The sequence below is a fragment of the Panthera pardus genome, unplaced genomic scaffold (assembly GCF_024362965.1).
Source record: "Panthera pardus isolate Hobbes unplaced genomic scaffold, ASM2436296v1 HiC_scaffold_8, whole genome shotgun sequence".
In the NCBI taxonomy this organism is placed as follows: domain Eukaryota; kingdom Metazoa; phylum Chordata; class Mammalia; order Carnivora; family Felidae; genus Panthera; species Panthera pardus.
In genome coordinates, this window is record NW_026527013.1 from 55,540,165 (window position 1) to 55,557,545 (window position 17,381).

The window sequence follows — 17,381 nt, forward strand, 5'->3', positions numbered from 1 at the left end:
TGGAGAGGAGACAGGGCCTACCAGTCTGGATATTGACATTTTTGACTCTGCTGAGTGGTTGGGAGTTCATGGGTCTCTCTCCTTGTCCAGATCTCTCTGTCTTTGTCTCTGTCTTTTTTTTTTTAAGTTTATTTATTTATTTTGAGAGAGAGAGAGGCAGGGAGGGACAGAGAGAGAGAGGGAGAAAGAGAGCATCCCCAGCAGGCTTTGCACTGCCAGCACAGAACCCCATGCAGGGCTTGAACTCACAAACTGGGAAACCATGACCTGAGCCAAAATCAAGAGTCAGACGCTCAACCAACTGAGCCACCCAGGCATCCCTGTCTCTGTGTCTGTCTGTCGCTGTCAGCCTGTCTGTCTCTGGATCTCTCTGTCTCTCTTTAGTCGTCTTTTTTTTTTTTTTTTTTTTTTTGGTTACAAACATGTTTCAATTTTTCACGGATCTCCTAAGAAAAACACAGACCATTTGCCTCTGATCTAATCCGTCATGAACATCACTGGTAGAAATAACACAAAATAAAACTGACATCGGCTAAAATTGTGCACAGTAAGAATAGTTATTGACCTAAAAATTGACAGAAGAATCAATCCCCATGCCAACACTAAGATCTGCAAAAATCTGACCTAAGAGAATCTGGGTTGAGAGGAGTCACGGCCAGAATGGGAAATCCCTGGTGACAGTGGCCCACAGGCTGTAATATGTGCTATTCACAAAGGAAGTGATGAGTGAAATCTTCATCACAAATCTTAGTTAGGAAAAGACTTGATCTCAATGAAATCAACCTCAATAAAGCAGAAAATGGCAATAGAACAATGTGGCAGTGGCTTAACTACACTTTGTAGGGAATTAATCAAAGGTTTAAACGGGGTCTTCGGGGCTTATGCCAGAAAGCACTTCCTAATGTTCACCAAAGTCAGTAAAGTTAGTGTGTTTGTATTTGAGATGTCCTTGCTGTCTAACGGGGAGCCAAAGTGGACCACACCATCTGGAGAGAATATTGTGGTGCCTTGAGGTGCTCAGTAAATGCTGAACAACTAGTGGGGTGCTTTTGATAGTCCTGTGTTGCTCGACTCTTTGACTGTACCCTGGCCGGACATCATCTCTAAAATATATCACTTCCTCCGACCTTCAGCAGCTCCCCACTGCTGCTAGGACCAAGTTCAGCATCCTCCCCGGTGGCCCGGTGCTGCTGGCCCTCCAGCCCCATCCCTCACAGCTCTCTTCCCATGCCCTCTGGGCTCCAGCCACACTGGCCTCCTTTGCTTCCTTGGGGAAAACAAGCTGAATGAGAGGTAGTGTTGCTCAGCGGATTCAAATTCAGTCTCTGCTACTTATGAGCTGTGTGACCTTGTGCAGGTTTCTTATTCTCTCTGAGGCCTGGTTTCTTCCATCTGTAAAATGGGAATAATAGTACCTATATCAGAGTGTCATCATGAGGATGAACTGAGTTAGTGCAGGAAAGCCTGCCCTGTGGGAGTGCTCAGGGATGTTCACTCTTATTCCCACCTCAGGACCCTTGCCCACGCTGCTCTGTCTGCCTAGGGGGAAGAAGGGGCCTTCACTGGTTCACTCCCACTAATCCGGCAGACCTCACCCCAAGCATCTTTCCTCCAGGAAAGCCTCTCAGAATTCCGTTATGCCCTCTCTCAGTGCTGAGCTGTGCTGATCTGAGCTTGTCCGCTGCAGTGCCTGAGCCTCAGGGCCATGGGCCGGGACCTGCCGTCTTCTGTCCCCAGCTCTGCCCTGGGGCTTGGCACTTAGCAGGTGATCTACAAATCAGGGGCCGTGGGGGAGGGTAGCCCACTCCCACCACGATGGCTGGTGGGTTGGAGACTTGTCGACACCAGCCTGTCCTGGCTGAAAAGGAGACATGACATCCACACGTCTACCTGTGTTCTGTGGCTCCTCACACACAGGGTGAGCCTGAAGGTTCCCCGGTCTGGTCCCCTAGCCTGGGCTCTGGGGAGACAGAACAGTCTTGGCAGATGCCTGAGCAGATGCCAGCTGCCTCCCTGATGGCAGCCCCTTAATTGCTTCCTCCCATCCTTTTTGTTTTCCTTAAGGGGCTGTCAGCCTGGGGTCCGGGGTGGGCACACAACACTGCCAGTTCCCCTGCAGTGGCATCTCAGTGACTGATGAACTCCAACCCACCCTCCCTCCCAGTTTCCCCTGCATCCGGGATAGCATCTGTAAAAAATTTTTTTAATGTTTTTATTTTATTTTTGAGGGTGGGGGAGTGGGGGAGGGGCAGAGAGAGAGGGAGACACCGAATCTGAAGCAGGCTCCAGGCTCTGAGCTGTCTGCACAGAGCCCGACGCGGGGCTCGAACTCACCATCCGTGACATCATGACCTGAGCCGAAGTCTGACTCTTAACTGAGTCACCCAGGCACCCCCAGGAGCCCACAACCACTCCTGATACAGCAAACAGCTCACAGGGCCTTTCTTTAGGGCACCAGCTTTGGCTGAGGACCCACTGTGGACCGGCCCCTGTGCTGGTGACCCACTGGGGTCTTAACGCAGATGCTCCTCACCACTCAGGAGCTGCAAAGGCCCAGCTCGCTTTGAGAGGCAGGGCCTGCCAGTTGGGGGCTGGCTCTCTGGGCTTCTCACCCCAACATGCCTCAGCAGATGTGGCCCCAGAACCTTGGAAATCAGGATCTCCCAGGAGTGGAAGTGGAGGCATGTTTAAAATGCTCATCCCAAGGCCCCAACCTGGACTGAGGAGTCAGCTCTGCTGGGCGTGACTAGACACACTTTTTCCGCCTTTCATTGAAAATCGTTAAACATACATGTGGGTATAAGATGGAAGTGTAGTGTAATGAATGATGAAAAGCAACCACACCCTTTAACCACCCTGGTTAAGAAATAGAATATCGCCAGCCTCTTGAACGTTCCCCTTGGGTTCATCTCAAATTGTATCTTCCTCCCTCCTCCACCCTAAGGTAGCCACCATCTTGACTTTTTGATTATTCTCTTGGCTTTCTTGATGGTGTTGCTACCTTGTATATGTGACTACACAGTAGGGCTTGTTTTCACCTGTTCTTAAACTTGATATAAATGAAATCTTAGTGTTGGGGTGCCTGAGTGGCCCAGTTAGTTAAGTGTCCAACTTTGGCTCAGGTCATGAGCTCATGGCTCATGAACTTGAGCCCTGCATCAGGCTCTCTGCTGTTAGCACAGAGCCTGCTTCAGATCTTCCGTCTCCCTTTCTCTCTGCCCCTCTCCTACTTGTGCTCATGCACGCTCTCTCAAAAATAAACATTAAAAAAAATGAAATCTTAGTGTGTATCTTTCTCTGTCCAGCTTTTGTCACTCACTGTCAAGTTTTTGAGACCCATGCATTGTGCTGGTGTAACGGCTATATTTCCTTCCGTTTCATAAATATGCCAGTTTTTACTCATCTGTTTTACTGATGGACTTCAAGGTTGTTACCAATTTTTGACTCTTATGGAAAATGCTGCTATGAATATTCTTTTTAATTTTTTTGAAGTTTATTTGTTTTTGAGAGATAGAGACAGAGCATGAGGAGGGGAGGGACAGAGAGAAAGGGAGACACAGAATCCGAAGCAGGCTCCAGGCTCCACACTGTCGGCACAGAGCCCGACGTGGGGCTCAAACTCATGAACTGTGAGATCAGAACCTGAGCCGAAGTCGGATGTTTAACCGACTGAGTCACCCAGGCGCCCTGAATATTCTTGAATGTGCCATTTGGGCAGTCAGGTGACACATTCCTATTGGGTACCCCCCCTCCTTCAAGTGCAGTTGCTGGACCATAGCATATTCATGTTTTTAACAGCTTTATTGAGGCACATTTTCAAGTATGCATATTTAAAAATTTCAATAGATATGGCCAAACTCCTTTCCAAAGTAGTTGTACCATTTTACATTTTCAGCAACAGTGTGTGAGAGTTCCAGTCTCTCCACATCCTCATACTTGATGTTTGTCAGACCTTTAAAAAACGTTTTTTTTCTGTGAATCTATATTTGTATCCAGCTTCCTAGGAGATTCTCATCCACTCAGAGGGAGGTCTCAACTCTTGCTGGACATCAGAATTGTCTGATGAGCTTTAAAAATACAGACCCTGAGGCCCTGCTGGGTCATTCTGAATCAGTGTCCTCCCAGGGTTGGGGACAGACCCATGCAGCTTGAACAAACCGTGTGCTCCCTGATGGTCCCCTACTAGGAGCTCCTGCTGCACTAGCCTCCCTGCCAGCCTTGCTGACTTGAGGTTTCAGAGACTACTCTCAATCTCCGTCTGTTGTGCTTCAGGCACTGGGCCCCTTCCTTCTGGCTGGAGGCCACGGTTTCTGTCCAGCTGCTGATTGTCTACTGTCCATGGTATACAGGGACCTCTGGGAGATTGAGGTGGGGGTAGGAGGCACTGCAGCTCTAAGAGCCCTGGTTCCCATGGCAACCTTCTTAGAGCCATCCTCAGTGATCGCTTTGCCTCTTCTGTGGGCCAGCTTTAGGGAGGGGAGACCCAACAGGCACCCCTTAAGAGTAATGGGTGACACCAGAGATTACAAACTACAGGTGCCTGGCCAGGGATAACACACACACACACACACACACACACACACACACACACACACACACACAGTCAGAACATCAATGCCAGCTGTTCTCAACTGGGGGTTTTGTCCCCTAGGGGCAAATGGGGACATTTTTGGTTGTCACAACTGGGGAGGGGATGTACTGGCATCTAGTGGTAGAATTCCAGGGATGCTGCTAAATATCCCCCTACAACAAAGTACCATACCGTTCAGAATGTCAGTAGTTCTAGAAGCTGAGAAACCCTGATCTAAAAAAGGTTACTTCCATTTCAGCACGCCTAAAAATTTTGTGCCATTTCGAAAGCTAAACTTTTGTTTCACAGCTTTATCTTATGTTGAATTACATGTTGGGCCAGGTACCAGCTTCTTGTCACTGGCTAGTTCCTCTAAAGCCGTGCTTCTTAGACTGCCTGGTGAAAGGCCAGTATTTCCTTTTTAGTTTCAATCTATTAGAGACTGATAAATGTGAAAAATACACCAGCAATGAACTATTGGAAAATGAAACAAAACAACAAAGACATGAAAAATCCAAGCCACTGATCAGACGCTGGGATGTTGTGGCAATGTCAGATTGCTGTAACAGTCTCTGTTCTCTGTTTCTAACTTACCTGTTGCTGTCCATTAAGAAATAGTTCAAGAAAGGCCCCGGTCCACAGATGGCACTTTGTGGAGCTCTGCTCTTAATACGGCTGAGGCTGTGATTGCCTCAGACTCCCTAATCCAGGCCCCAAACAGCTCCAACACCTTCCAGAATTTCTTTGTACTCCGTGCGGCCCCCCACTCCCTCTGACTTTCTTAGGTAGCCACCTCCCCTGCTGTCTTGGCTCCCAGACCCACTGATATCACATGCTCTCTGCTAGATATCTTATGTCAGATACGTCTCCTCCCTGAGGGGAGATCCGGGGCCAACTGTCAGTCAGGGTTGATTCTGTCCCCGTAACGTGTGGAGGCAGAGCTTGGCGAACAGTGCCTGGTGGGGCAAACTGGAGGCAGAGACCCCTGGGAGGCAGTGCTCCAGAGAGCGAGGCCCTAAGGTAAAGGCTAGAGTGGCAACAGGTCAGGCTTTGCTCCTAGCCAGTCCTGGGCGCAGCCCCTGGCTCTGCTGCTTACCAGTTGTGGGACCTGGGACAAGTCACTTCTCCTCAGTGAGCAATGGTCATTTCATTAACCCCCCCATTTCCCCTCCACCCTCACAGGGTGGATGTGAGGATCCGGAAGGAAGGTGCATATAAAGGTTGCATCTTGGAGCCAGATCCTAGGCAAGAGCCCCACACATACAGGAGGAGGAGGGGAAAGAGGAAGGCTTCTGGTGCCACCAGAGTGTCGCCAGGTGTGAAAATGATGGCATACTTCCACATTGGTTGGGGAATAACTGCTTCCCAAGTCCTCCTCCCTCAAGTGTCTCCAGGCCTCTCCCCCAAGACCCCTGGATCTCCCGTGATCCAGCAACCAGATGGTTAATGCCTCGCCCAGCAGGGCCCTGGCCATCCTGACTGGCCAACACCATCACCCTGCCTGGATTCCCTGTGCCTCTGGGAGTCTGGTGGCTCAGAAAACATTCCCTCCCTCCTAGGCCTCAGTCTCCCATCTGTAAAATGGGTGGGCTGCATTTTGGACCAGAAGCTCTCTCTGGCACAGTATGATTACAAGAAATCAACCTTCATCAACTATGTCATTCAGTCTATCTCCTGGTTTCAGGGGTATTCGTCTTTTTCTTCTCCTGAAGTCATAATCCCAGGCAAGCAGGCACGACTCAGTCATGGCTGTCACTCATGAATTTGTGGCAGAGAGGAGGCCTGGAGTTCACTGTAAATGATAGAAAAAGGTGTGAGGCAAAGCTCCGAAGGTGGGGACAGTGGGGACAGCCAGGATGGAGTGAGGAGGCTCTTGCTGTGTCCCCTGCCTGGGATCCGGATGGCCCCGCTGCTGCCTGTCCAGCACTTTCCATACATTTACCCCCAGAACAGTACCATTTAGTAGGTGAGGAGCTGAGGCACAGAGAGGCTAAGTGATAGGCTGAAGGTCACACAGCTAGTGAGGGCAGAGTGGGATGGGAACCCAGGTCATCTATTGTACCCTGCTCCCCACTGCCTCCCCTTGGCAGGTGTTTGAAGGGTGCTTCTGGAAATATTCCCCTGGCTACCTCCTCTCTTACTCATCTGTCCTCACTGAACCCAACCTGGCCATCTATCATCTGTCCCTGTGACCCCTTGATGTCCTTTGAGACATCTACTCATTCAGCTCTAGCCACACTGGCTTCCTTGATGGTCCTCAAACATTCCAGGCACAGTCCTGCCTCAGGGCCTTTGCACTGGCTGTATCCTTTGCCTCGTTTGGAGGTCTGCAGGGCTGGGTCCCCCAGTTCCTCCATTTGTGTAAAGATTTGCTCAGAGAAGTCTCTGCCCCAACAGACAGTTCTCTCAGCCTACTTTATTTTTCTTCAGTGTGCTCATTTCAACTATATTCTGTTGCATATTCTGTTTACTGTCTGCCTCCCCTAGTAGAATGTAAATGTTACATGATTTATTCTCTGCTGGAGCATAAGAGCTGCTCAGCAACTCTTAGGTGGGGGAGTGAATGAATGATGGGGTACAATTGAATGCGTGGAGTCTGGGAATAAATGGTACCAGATTGTCATGACTGTAACCATTATTATCTTTCTCTCAGTGCCTCTGCTGCCCAAGCCCCAGGCAGGCCCTGGTTTGGGGACAAGAAGATCCCCCTTCCCTGATAAGAGTGGTGACTCCAGTCTGACCCCAGGTTTTCCTTGTCTCTGAAGTGGTATCAGCCTGAAACTCTTGCTGTCTCCTGAGTCCCTGGATGCTACGTGACACAGTAGCCCAGAGGCATGCAGTGTCCCCAGGGAAGGCTGTGGCACTTAATAGCCTCATTAAATCTAGCCATGATGGATGGTCAGCCTCACTCAACTGGAACCCATGTGGTGGCAAGGACTTTGATTGACTTGTGGCCAGGATTCCCCTTGGAAGCTTGCTCTCTTCTTCCCTGTAAATATTTTTCAGTGTCCCAGAACAGATCAGGAGGGTACTTGGAACCAAAGGTCCCTGGTTCTAGTCCCAGCCCTGTCTCCCCAAGGCAGAGGCATTTCCTGTCTAAATGAGGACTTTTTTTTTTTTAGTTTATGTATTTATTGAGAGAGTGAGAGTGTGTGTGTTTGCAAGCAGGGGGAGGGGCAGAGAGAGAGGGAGAAAGAGAGAATCCCAAGCAAGCTCTCTACTGTCAGCACAGAGCCCGCTGTGGGACTAGGTCTCACCAACTATAACATCATGACCTGAGCCGAAACCAGGAGTCAGACACTTAGCCGACTGAGCCACCCGGGTGGCCCATAAGTAAGGACCTTCTGAGAAGCCCCTAGTCAGTAAGGAATCCAAGCCCCACTTGAGTCACCAGTCCTGACGGGCACATCTGTTTAGTGGGAATGGCAACCCTACTGGGAGCCCAGCACCTTGGGTTGCAGTTCTGACTGCTGTCTGGGGTCTCTGTGACCTTGAAGTTGTTTCTTCCCCTCTCTGGGCCTCAATCTCCCCACCTGCAAAGTGGAGACAAAAGCCCCTCATGTGGTACCACTCCTCTCCAAGGACGGATCCAGTCTTTGCCTCCTCCTTTTGATTCTTGCCTCAGTTTCTGAGATGTGGGTCTCACTGGCTATTGCCAAGGGGAGAGGGCGGACAGGATACCAGCATACGTACCTGTGTGTCAGGTGGATGCCCCACAGCGTGGATGGGGAGAGGAGCCCAGGGTCAGGGAGGGGTCCCACCCTATTTGCCTCTTGGTCCAGGCACCTTGGCCGTCTGGCCTGCAGGGACGGCCACGTGGTGGGAAACAAGGTAGGAGGGCGCACAGACCAGCGTTGCCAGAAGTGCACCGGAGCCCGACCGTGGGCTGCGTGTGCCCCAGTGCTCACTTTGCCACGTTTGCTGTATTTAATCACACCCACCCACACGTTCGCACGGAGACCATAACAGAGGCGTCTGTGTTGAGAAAGAACAGCAGAGCGGGTATGAGGGTGGGCTTGGGACCAGCCCTCCTGGGTTCAGGCTCGGAGCCGTGTGACCTTGGCCCTTTTCCTTGCTCCATGTGCCTTGGTCTTCACGTTCATAACACGAAGCTAATCATAGTCCCCACCTCGTGGGGTGACAGAGGTTATTGTGTGCAAAAGCCGGAACAGTGTCTGCTGCAGAGTAAGACTTAATACACGTTGGTTATTTTTATCCCCATTTTTTCAGACCGGAAACGGCAATCTGAAAGCCAATGCCTGGCGCGTAATTAGGAGACAGGTCTTGCTCTGGGAGCCCTTAGAGGCCTCGGACCCGCATCATTTCATGAAGCTGTCACAACCACCTGGTGCCTGTGTGATGTTGTGCCCCCTTTATGGACATAGAAAAGTCCTGGGCCAGGCAGCACAGGATTTGAATCCAGCACTGTTGGCCTCTACACCTCCCCACCAGGCTGTCCTCTACCTAGGACTCGGTAGGCAGGTATGGGGGGCGAGGCCCAGGAGTCAGGGTGGGAAAGGGCGCTGGCTGGGCCTGGCACGTGGAGCCCCTGTAGGGCCATAATTGCGGCATTTCTGTCACCTCTGCCCAAGGGCCCCACAATTTAATCTGCATACTCGTTAATGGTGCCTGCCCAAGCATTTGCTCCCAATTATTGCGCCGTGAAGGCAGAGCCAGGAACATTAACAGGCGTGCCACCTGTTTCCTGGCAGGTGGCCCTGTTGGTGCACCTGTCAGACAGCCGCCCTGGCCCATGCCGAAAATGCTTGGTGGCATTTTATTTCTTGGCTCAGAAGTGTCTCGGAACCGTCACACAGATGGGCTGCTTCCCCTGTCTGGGTCTAAGTCTCCCATGGGGTTGCATTCTGGCTCTTGGCCTTGGAGCGGGCTAGGGGGGGTCTGGTGAAAGTGAGGGGGTCCAGAAAAGGTAATCCCCGCTCTGCCACTTGGAAGCTGTGTGATGCCAGAGCAGTCACTTTCCCTCTCTGAATGTCAGTGCCCCATCTGTGTTACAGGCCAGCAAGGAGGCAGTGATTCTCCACCCTGGTACCCAGAAAGTTTCTGATTCAGCCTGAGTTGTTTTAAGCTCCCCAGGTGATAATCACCAGTGATGGGGTGAGGCTTGATACCTGCGGAGCCCTGAGCTCTGTGCCTGGCATGTAGTAGGTGCCCGGTAAAGGCTGTTTCCTTGTGACGCAAGCCCAGCCCTTCCAGTTTATAGGACATTCTCACCTCTCTTGTCTCCATAAAGCAGCCTAATGATTGTCCGAGCTCTTGGTCACCGTCTTCATTTTACCAGTGGGGAAACTGAGGCCCAGAGTGGGGAAGGGACCACACGAGAGTGGGGGCTCCATCTTAACTAGCCCAGGCTTTCTTGACCCCAGAGCTCTTGCTCCTGACCCAGACAAAGGACTGTCTGCCGTTCTGCCAATGTTTAACCCTGGCAGAAGACCAGAAGAAGGTGGCTGGACCCTCAGAAGCAACCACATTCCACCCATGTTATCACTGCTTGTGTCCCCACCCCAGTCCGGTGGCCATTGGTGATCCCTGGCCTCCAGTAGTGCCTCCTCCCTGCCTCCACTCTCCCTGTCCCCCCAGCAGCCATGGGATGGTGCTAAATCATGGCCAGACCATGCCCTTCCTCTGCTCCAAATGCTGCAATGGCTCCCACATCCCTCAGGAAAGCCAGAGTCCTTAGGAGGCCCTGCATTATGCCCCCTTCCCCTCCCCTTGCATACCCCCTTCCTACTGCCCCCCCCCATCCTGGAGCAGCCCCCCCCCCCCCCACCTCATGGCTGCCTCCCTCTTTTCAGCCTTTCTTCAAATGTTACCTTCTTAGTGGGGCCCTTTATGACCCCTCCTCCATTTATTTTATTTTATTTTTTTTTGAAATTTTTATTTACTTCTTTTTTAAAAAAAATTTAATGTTTATTTTTGAGAGAGAGAGAGAGAGAGAGAGAGAGAGAGACAGACTGTGAGCAGGGGAGGGGCAGAGAGAGAGAAGGAGACACAGAATCCGAAGCAGGCTCCAGGCTCTGTGCTGTCAGCACAGAACTCGACGCAGGGCTCGAACTCACAAACTGTGAGGTCATGACCTGAGCCAAAGTTGTACATTTAACCAATTGAGCCACCCAGGCGCCCCTGAAATTTTTATTTACTTCTACATGGCACATATAACACAGGAATATCCCTGGGGCATTTTAAAGGCAAAATCTCAGACTTTTTTTGTTACATGTGTATCTTCAATAGACTTTTTCCTAAGTGTAATTATAAGAACAGCATTAACCCAACTGAATTAAGCAGAATCTCTCCACATCAGCTGATACTCAATCCTTGTGCAGTTACCCCTGTTGGCTCCCAGTGTCTTGTCACACTCAGTTTATGCAAATCTAAGGTCCCCAGATTGTATTTGGTTGATGGGTCTCAATTCTCTCTTAATCTGTAGCAACCACCTCCCCCCACCCTGGTTTTTTTCACTCTAATTATTTCTTGGGATAACCAGGTTGTTTGTCTTGTGGAAATGCCTCATGGTGTCATTTCATACATTCTTTTGTCCCCTGTACTCGCTGTCAACTTGTATTCGAGTCTAAAGCTGGATTTGGTTCAGGTCTAATTTTGTAGGCAGGAATATGTCATGGGTGGTGCTGTGGGCTTCCTTCCACATCCTATCAGGAGGTACACAATTCCAGAGTGTTCCACTTTGGGTGATGCTAAGATTGGTCCAGGGGGCCAAATGCTGTCTGCTTGTCTCTCTGTCATAGGGTCTCTTTCAGCCTTCCACGGATGGTCAATGTTGCATCCTTTATTTCGTTAGGACTGCAGAAAAGTGGTTTTCCAATTCTGTTATTTCCTCTGCACTTATTTGCTGTGGTTTTTCTGCTAAGAATGACTTTCCCTTATTAGGTCCCCTCCAAATACCATTCACACGAGAAGACAGGATAAATGCTTCATTTTTTACCTTCAATATCTGTTTATAGAATAATGAACTGGTGCCTTAACTACCTCCAAAGGGATCAGTGAGATTGTTTTTTTTTTCTTCTGAGAATCACAAGCACATGAATTTGTACACTTTGCAGTCATTATTCTTTCTGATGCTCAAAGTGACCCAGATTAAGCCGGTGGGAGCCCCCTGAAGCTGGCTTCTGTGTCCCGTCGGCCTGTCCCCATCAGACTTGGAGCGTTTGCTTACTTTCTGGTGCCAGAATATGTTCGAGGCTCATCTTGTACTTTCTCCTCCCCAGTCCTGGAATCAGCCACTTCTCCGGAGGCCCTTGGGGGCCCTTTTAGTGGGAAAAGATGTTTAGAGACGGTAGTCTGGGTTCTGGGGAGACTACCCCCTTACTACTTTCCCTCTGTGCCCCGATACCCCTCACCCCACTCTATTTACTTCTAGCATGTTTCAGCTCTAGCATACTGCAAATTTACTTAATTATTACATTTGCCATTTCTTCTCTGCCCCCCCCCCACCAGAATATCCATGAAGGCTTGATTTTGCCCATGGCTGTATACCTCTGGGCCTGGCACACAGAAGGTGCTTAATAAATGTTTGTTGAATGAGTGAATGGATGGATAGATGGCCCTTGTCCTCCCCCTCCCCAAGCCTGGAGAAGTGATGAAGAGGGGTCTGCCCCACCCCCACCCCTCCTCTGCCTGCAGAGCCTCAGGGCTTCTGTCTTACTTAGATGAGTAGAGCTGGGAGGCAGAAATGTCACCACTTGGCCCATGGGGAAGAAAGGGCCAGCCCCAAGAAGATTAAAGGCATGTCTGATGAGATGCTAATTTGTTCCTGGTAGCAGGCGGGTGTGGCAACAGCCCCTGCCTCTGGGGCTTTGTGAGGCTGAGAAGGAATGGAAAAGGCAGAATCTGAGGGGTAGAGGCTGGTCTGCATCCCTCTGTGATTGGTGTCCTTCTCTTAGCCCATCTTTGAGTTCTGTCCGCTCATTTTTGAGAGGGTCAGATGTCCACGGCCAGCTTGGACCTGAGCTCAGGCCTCCTGACCCTCCCTCTGGGCTGATCTGGTGTTCACCCCTGGTTTCCTCTCCTCTGAGAGGTCCTGTGCTCTCCCACACTGTCCCTGTGGCTGCCATTTCTGCAAAAGGAGCCCTGTGAAAATCTGGGGGCCACAGAAGGGAGGCGCCTGGCAGGTGTGTCTGAGATAACAGACAAGCGTTAAGCGCCTGGAAACCAGAACCCTAGATCTCCATTCCTGACTGCGGACTCTGCTGTCTGCCAGGCCAACTGCTCGCTGGAGGCTAGGAACCCATCATGCAGCTGAGGCCTCCTTCCATTGCCTCCCTGACTGGCCCTGAAGGCAGCTTGGAGATATGAACATATCACTCCATGTTCTGTTCATCATTCCCTCATTGTGCATTTGCTGAGTCCCCGGTCTGTGCTGGAATCTGGGACTCTTAGAGGAGGGAGGCACTGGATCGGCCAGGACTCTTTTGGGTCCAAGTTACGAAAAACCCAACCCAAACAGGCTTAAGCAGAGAAAGGAATTTATTGGCTAAAGTAACTGGAAAGGGATATTGCCAACTTAAGGTGTGGTGGGTTCCAGGTGCTGAGAGGACCACATCATCAGGGTGTGATCAGCCTCAGTCCTCCCTCCCCTTTCTCTCTGCCACCAGCAGCTCCAGACTGACGCTGTTTTCTGTACCCCCGGCCCCCTCAGGGGGGAAGGAATTTCCCTTTCTGAGTAGTTTCATCCTAAATCCCAGAATAATCTCTCATTGGATCTACTTGGGCCATGTGCTCATTCCTGAGCCAGCCACCAGGGGTGGGGTGGGAGTGTGCCATCGCCAAGCTCTGGGTCAAGCGCTCTCCTTGGGGGGATGGGCGGTGGCGCCAGCTTTCCCCACACTGAGTGCGGGGAGCGGAGGGGCTCCCCGGGGAAAATGGGTGATACTGCTGGAAGAAGAGGAGCAGGAGGCAGAACAGCGGGGGCCCCCGCAGATGCCAGCTGTCGGAGAGCTCACCACCTGGAGAAGCTGGCCTGCGCCTGGGGAAAGGTGTTTATTGAGCACCTACTGCATACATGTGTTCTGATACGTGGAGTCATTGTTTCCTCTCTGGGGCCCCAGGAGGTGCACATTCCTGTCCCCTGGGTTCAGATGGGAAAGAGACTCAGAGAGAAGCAGCACCTACAGTCCGGGAGCCCTTAGTGTGCAGGGATCGTGTCCTCCTCAGCTCTGCTTTTGGTGTAGCACCGAGCACAGAGCCAGCAAGCTTCTCAGGAGGACCTGGGTCTTCTGGGACCCAAGGAGCCACCTCCCAAATCAGCTCCGAGCGGCTGGGCTGGAGTGACTTCTGGGTGTATCCTGTCTTCGAGATGAGGCCTTGAACTTGGGAAGAGATAGGGAAATAAACTTACTCCTTCCCGCAGTCCTCCCTCCGGGGCTCACCACAATGCACACAGGCCCACTCATAGGGACTCTTGTCTTGTGTTCACCTCTCTTGGCTCCTTTTCTTTAGGATAAATTCTTTCCCGGGGCCTCCGTGGTGGCTCACCTGCCCTGCTCATTTGCCTGAGGCACCGAGGTCCATCTCTTAAACCTGAACTCCACTTAAACTGAAGCCTCTGCTACACCTACCAACAGCTCTTAATGAGAATCCTTACGTGTAGTATTTATTGAGCACTTACTGTGTGCCAGGGGTTGTTTTGGGAGCTTTATGTTTACCCTATTTTTTTTTTAATGTTTATTTATTTTTGAGAGAGAGAGAGAATGGGCGAGGGGCAGAGAGAGAGGGAGACACAGAATCCAAAGCAGGCTCCAGGCTCCGAGCTGTCAGCACAGAGCCCGACGCAGGGCTCGAACCCACAAACCGCGAGATTATAACCTGAGCTGAAGTCGGATGCTTAACTGACTAAGCCACCCAGGCGCCCTTATGTTCACCCTATCTTATTTCCTCCTCACAACATATAAGATCTTGACACACTCCTGTGATTGCTCTCCAGGCCATTTAACATCCTCAGGCTCCCTGTCCCACCCTGCCCTGAGAGCTTCCTTTCTGACCCGTGACAGTCCTGGAGGCAGGTGAGGTGCGGTCACTGTGTCCATTTTGCAGCTGAGGAAACCAAGGGAAACTTTCCTAAGGCCACACGGGCAGGGAGTTTCCAAGCTGGGTTCTATCCCCAGGTGTGTGTGTGTGACCCCAGTGTCAACGCTCCGGCTGGGCCGACCCACCTCTCTATCCATGTGTGGCTCTGGCCCGGGGGACGTCTTCACCTGTGGGGCCTGGGACACTTGCAGGGCATCCTCCAGGGTATACTGGTGACAGGAAACCCTCCTAGGCCAGGCTGCTGGATCTCGCCCCCCCCACCGCCCCCGCTGCCTCAATGCCCTCTCTGTGCATCCTTATTTATTGTACTTTCCACGTGTGCCCGAAACCACTGGGGCCATTTATCTTCTCACCAAAGGCAGCGACGGAGGTGGGGGGCAGCCTCGTTCTTGGCCAGAGTTCTTGCTCTGGACTCGGACTGGCTGGGCTCCTGTCCTGGCTCTGCTGCTTAACAGTCTGCGTGGCTCTGGGCAGGGCAAAGCCGGCAGGGTGCTCAGTACAGAGCCTGGCACACAGTACGGGTTTAACAAGAGCTCCCTAACGGCCTGGCTGCGGTGGTGGCATAGTCTGGCAGCTGGTATCAGACTCTGCCACTTACATGCTGTGTGAGCCTGAGGCTGTCTTGTACCTCTCTGAGCCTCAGTTTCCTCATCTGGGAAGTGAGGATGATCCTAGGACCACCCGGGTGCACTGGAAGGCTTAACTAAGATGTGCATGGAAAGCACTGGATTCTTGACTTTCTTGTCTGACCTTAGCCGGGCCGTCACTTTGATGGATTTCCTGTCTCCATTCACACACAGGTGTTGGGCTGCATGTAGAATAACCATAATATGAATAGTTGTGATTTATTATTTATCAAGCCCCTACTGTGTGCCAGGACTCAACTAAGTGCTCTGTGCACAGGCTCATACAGGCCCCACTATATGAGAGACAGGAACTATTAGCCCCATCAGTCAGATGAGAAAACAGGCTCAGTGGGGCACACTGAGCCAGGATTCGAACTCAGGTCTCCAGAGACTTGTGATCTCTGACTCCTCCCCTCACTGTTTGCTAGGACAGAGCTTTTCTGTTCAGCAAGAGGAAGAGATACCAGATGCATTTATTGAGTTCTTGCTGAATATCTGGAGCACTCCTCGTTACTCCCATCCACTCCACTCAGTCAGCCAGCCGGGTGGATTCTCTCTGTTACAGACAAGAGTCATTGTCAGGATAAGGAGTGAAGAGGCAGGGCCTAGGTCTCATCATTATGCACCAGCGACCCCATCGAATGCCTGTGCTGAGTGTAGGGGACACGGGACAGGTGGACCCTATCCTTGTTTCGGGGAGCTCCTGGTTTCAGGGGTGGATAGTCAGCTTCAACCTAGTATGAACAGAAAGCATTATTGAGACCCGATAGCAAGGATTTCCAGCCATCAGGGGTCTCTGAAGTCTGAGCAGACCTTCCCAGGCACAGAAGTTCAATGGTGCCATGCCAGACAGGACAGGCATTTGAGGTGGAGGGCCCTGCAAGTGCAAAGGCCTGGGGGCTTCAAATAGCACCGCCTGGGGAAGGCAGAAGGAGGGGGATCTGCAGATTTTGGCAAAAGAAGGGGTAGGCAAGGTGAGCGCTTTGGGAGAAAGAAGACTGCGGTTTCGGGCCGGGTGCCCCATGAAGGTTTGCCCCAGGGTTTGGAACGCCCTGGTGCTTCACTCCCTAGCTGGGGCTGCGGTGGAGGAAGGGACTTGCTGCCACAGATGCCACTGCCGATGCCACCGCTGCTGGCTCTGGGGAGGATTATCTATTTTAGCAACTCGGGAGGGTGGAGGCTGGGAGCGCCCAGCCTCTGCCAGTTAGCACAGGCGGCTCCGGAGCGGAGCGCACAGAGGAGCGCCTGGCTCCAGGAGCGCAGGGAGGCTTGGGCAGGTCGTGTCCCTGGCCCTGGGCCCCAAGGGCCCCGAGGGGCTGATGCTGGCTGTGTCGCTCAAGTGGCGGCTGGGCGTGGTGAGGCGGCGACCCAAAGGTACTGAGTGGGGAGATGGGCAGGGGGCAGCCCGGCTGCCTGCCCAGGGGCTGGGCGGCTGGACCCGATCCGGTTGGAAGGCAGAGGCTGAGGGCTCCTGGGGACCTGGGGCCTCCTTCCCTGCCCCATCTCTGCCTCCACCCCATCTCTTCTGGCACTGTTTGGGCTTTGCTTCCGTTCCGGGTTTCTTTCTCAATCTGTGTGTGTGTCTGGTTTCTCTCTGCCCAGCCGGCTCTGTTGCCTTCTGCACCTCTCCATCTCTCGACGGTTTGTCCCTGCACCGCCCCCACCCCCCATCTCTTTGTCTGGCTGAGTCTCTCTGTCTCTCTGTCCATCTTTTTTTTTTTTAATTGTTAATCTAGTCTCATGGACCATATTGTTTTCAGATTGTTGTCCTCTGTCTCTCCATCTTTCTCTCTGCCTCTGTCTCTTTCTGTTCTCTGCCTCTTACTGTCTCTCTCTTTGTCTGGTTCTCTCTCATCTTTGTTTCTCTCTGCCCCAACCTGTTTTTTCCTTGTCTTTCTCTCCCCTTCTGTCTTGTTCTTCTCTCTCTTTCTCTCTTTCTCTCTCTCTGTGTCTCTCTCATGGTCCCTGTCTGCGTCTGTCTCTCTTCCTCTCTGCTTTCCTGTGTCACAGTCCCTTTCCTTGTCCCCCTCACATGGCATGTCGCTGATGGCCTTTATTTTCCCTTCTGTTTGGGGCATGAGGTTGTCTTGGTCGAGCTGGGCCGGCGGGGTTGCTATGTGTGGGGG

The 17,381-nt window shown here is 51.8% G+C and overlaps 1 protein-coding gene across 3 annotated transcripts in view; it reads left to right on the top strand.

The window, feature by feature from the left end:
• GRIP2 (glutamate receptor interacting protein 2) overlaps positions 1-17,381 on the top strand; it is a 95,236-nt gene that overhangs the window by 20,720 nt on the left and 57,135 nt on the right. The window contains exon 1 of one of the 3 annotated variants that reach the window (XM_019433640.2): positions 16,448-16,629. The exons of 1 other annotated variant lie outside the window; for it this stretch is intronic. In XM_019433640.2, coding sequence (XP_019289185.2) covers positions 16,575-16,629 — 55 coding nt within the window. In that variant the 5' untranslated portion in view covers positions 16,448-16,574. Of the gene's footprint in view, positions 1-16,447; positions 16,630-17,381 lie in introns of those variants that run through there. One more of the 3 variants, XM_053897195.1, reaches the window with a different exon arrangement.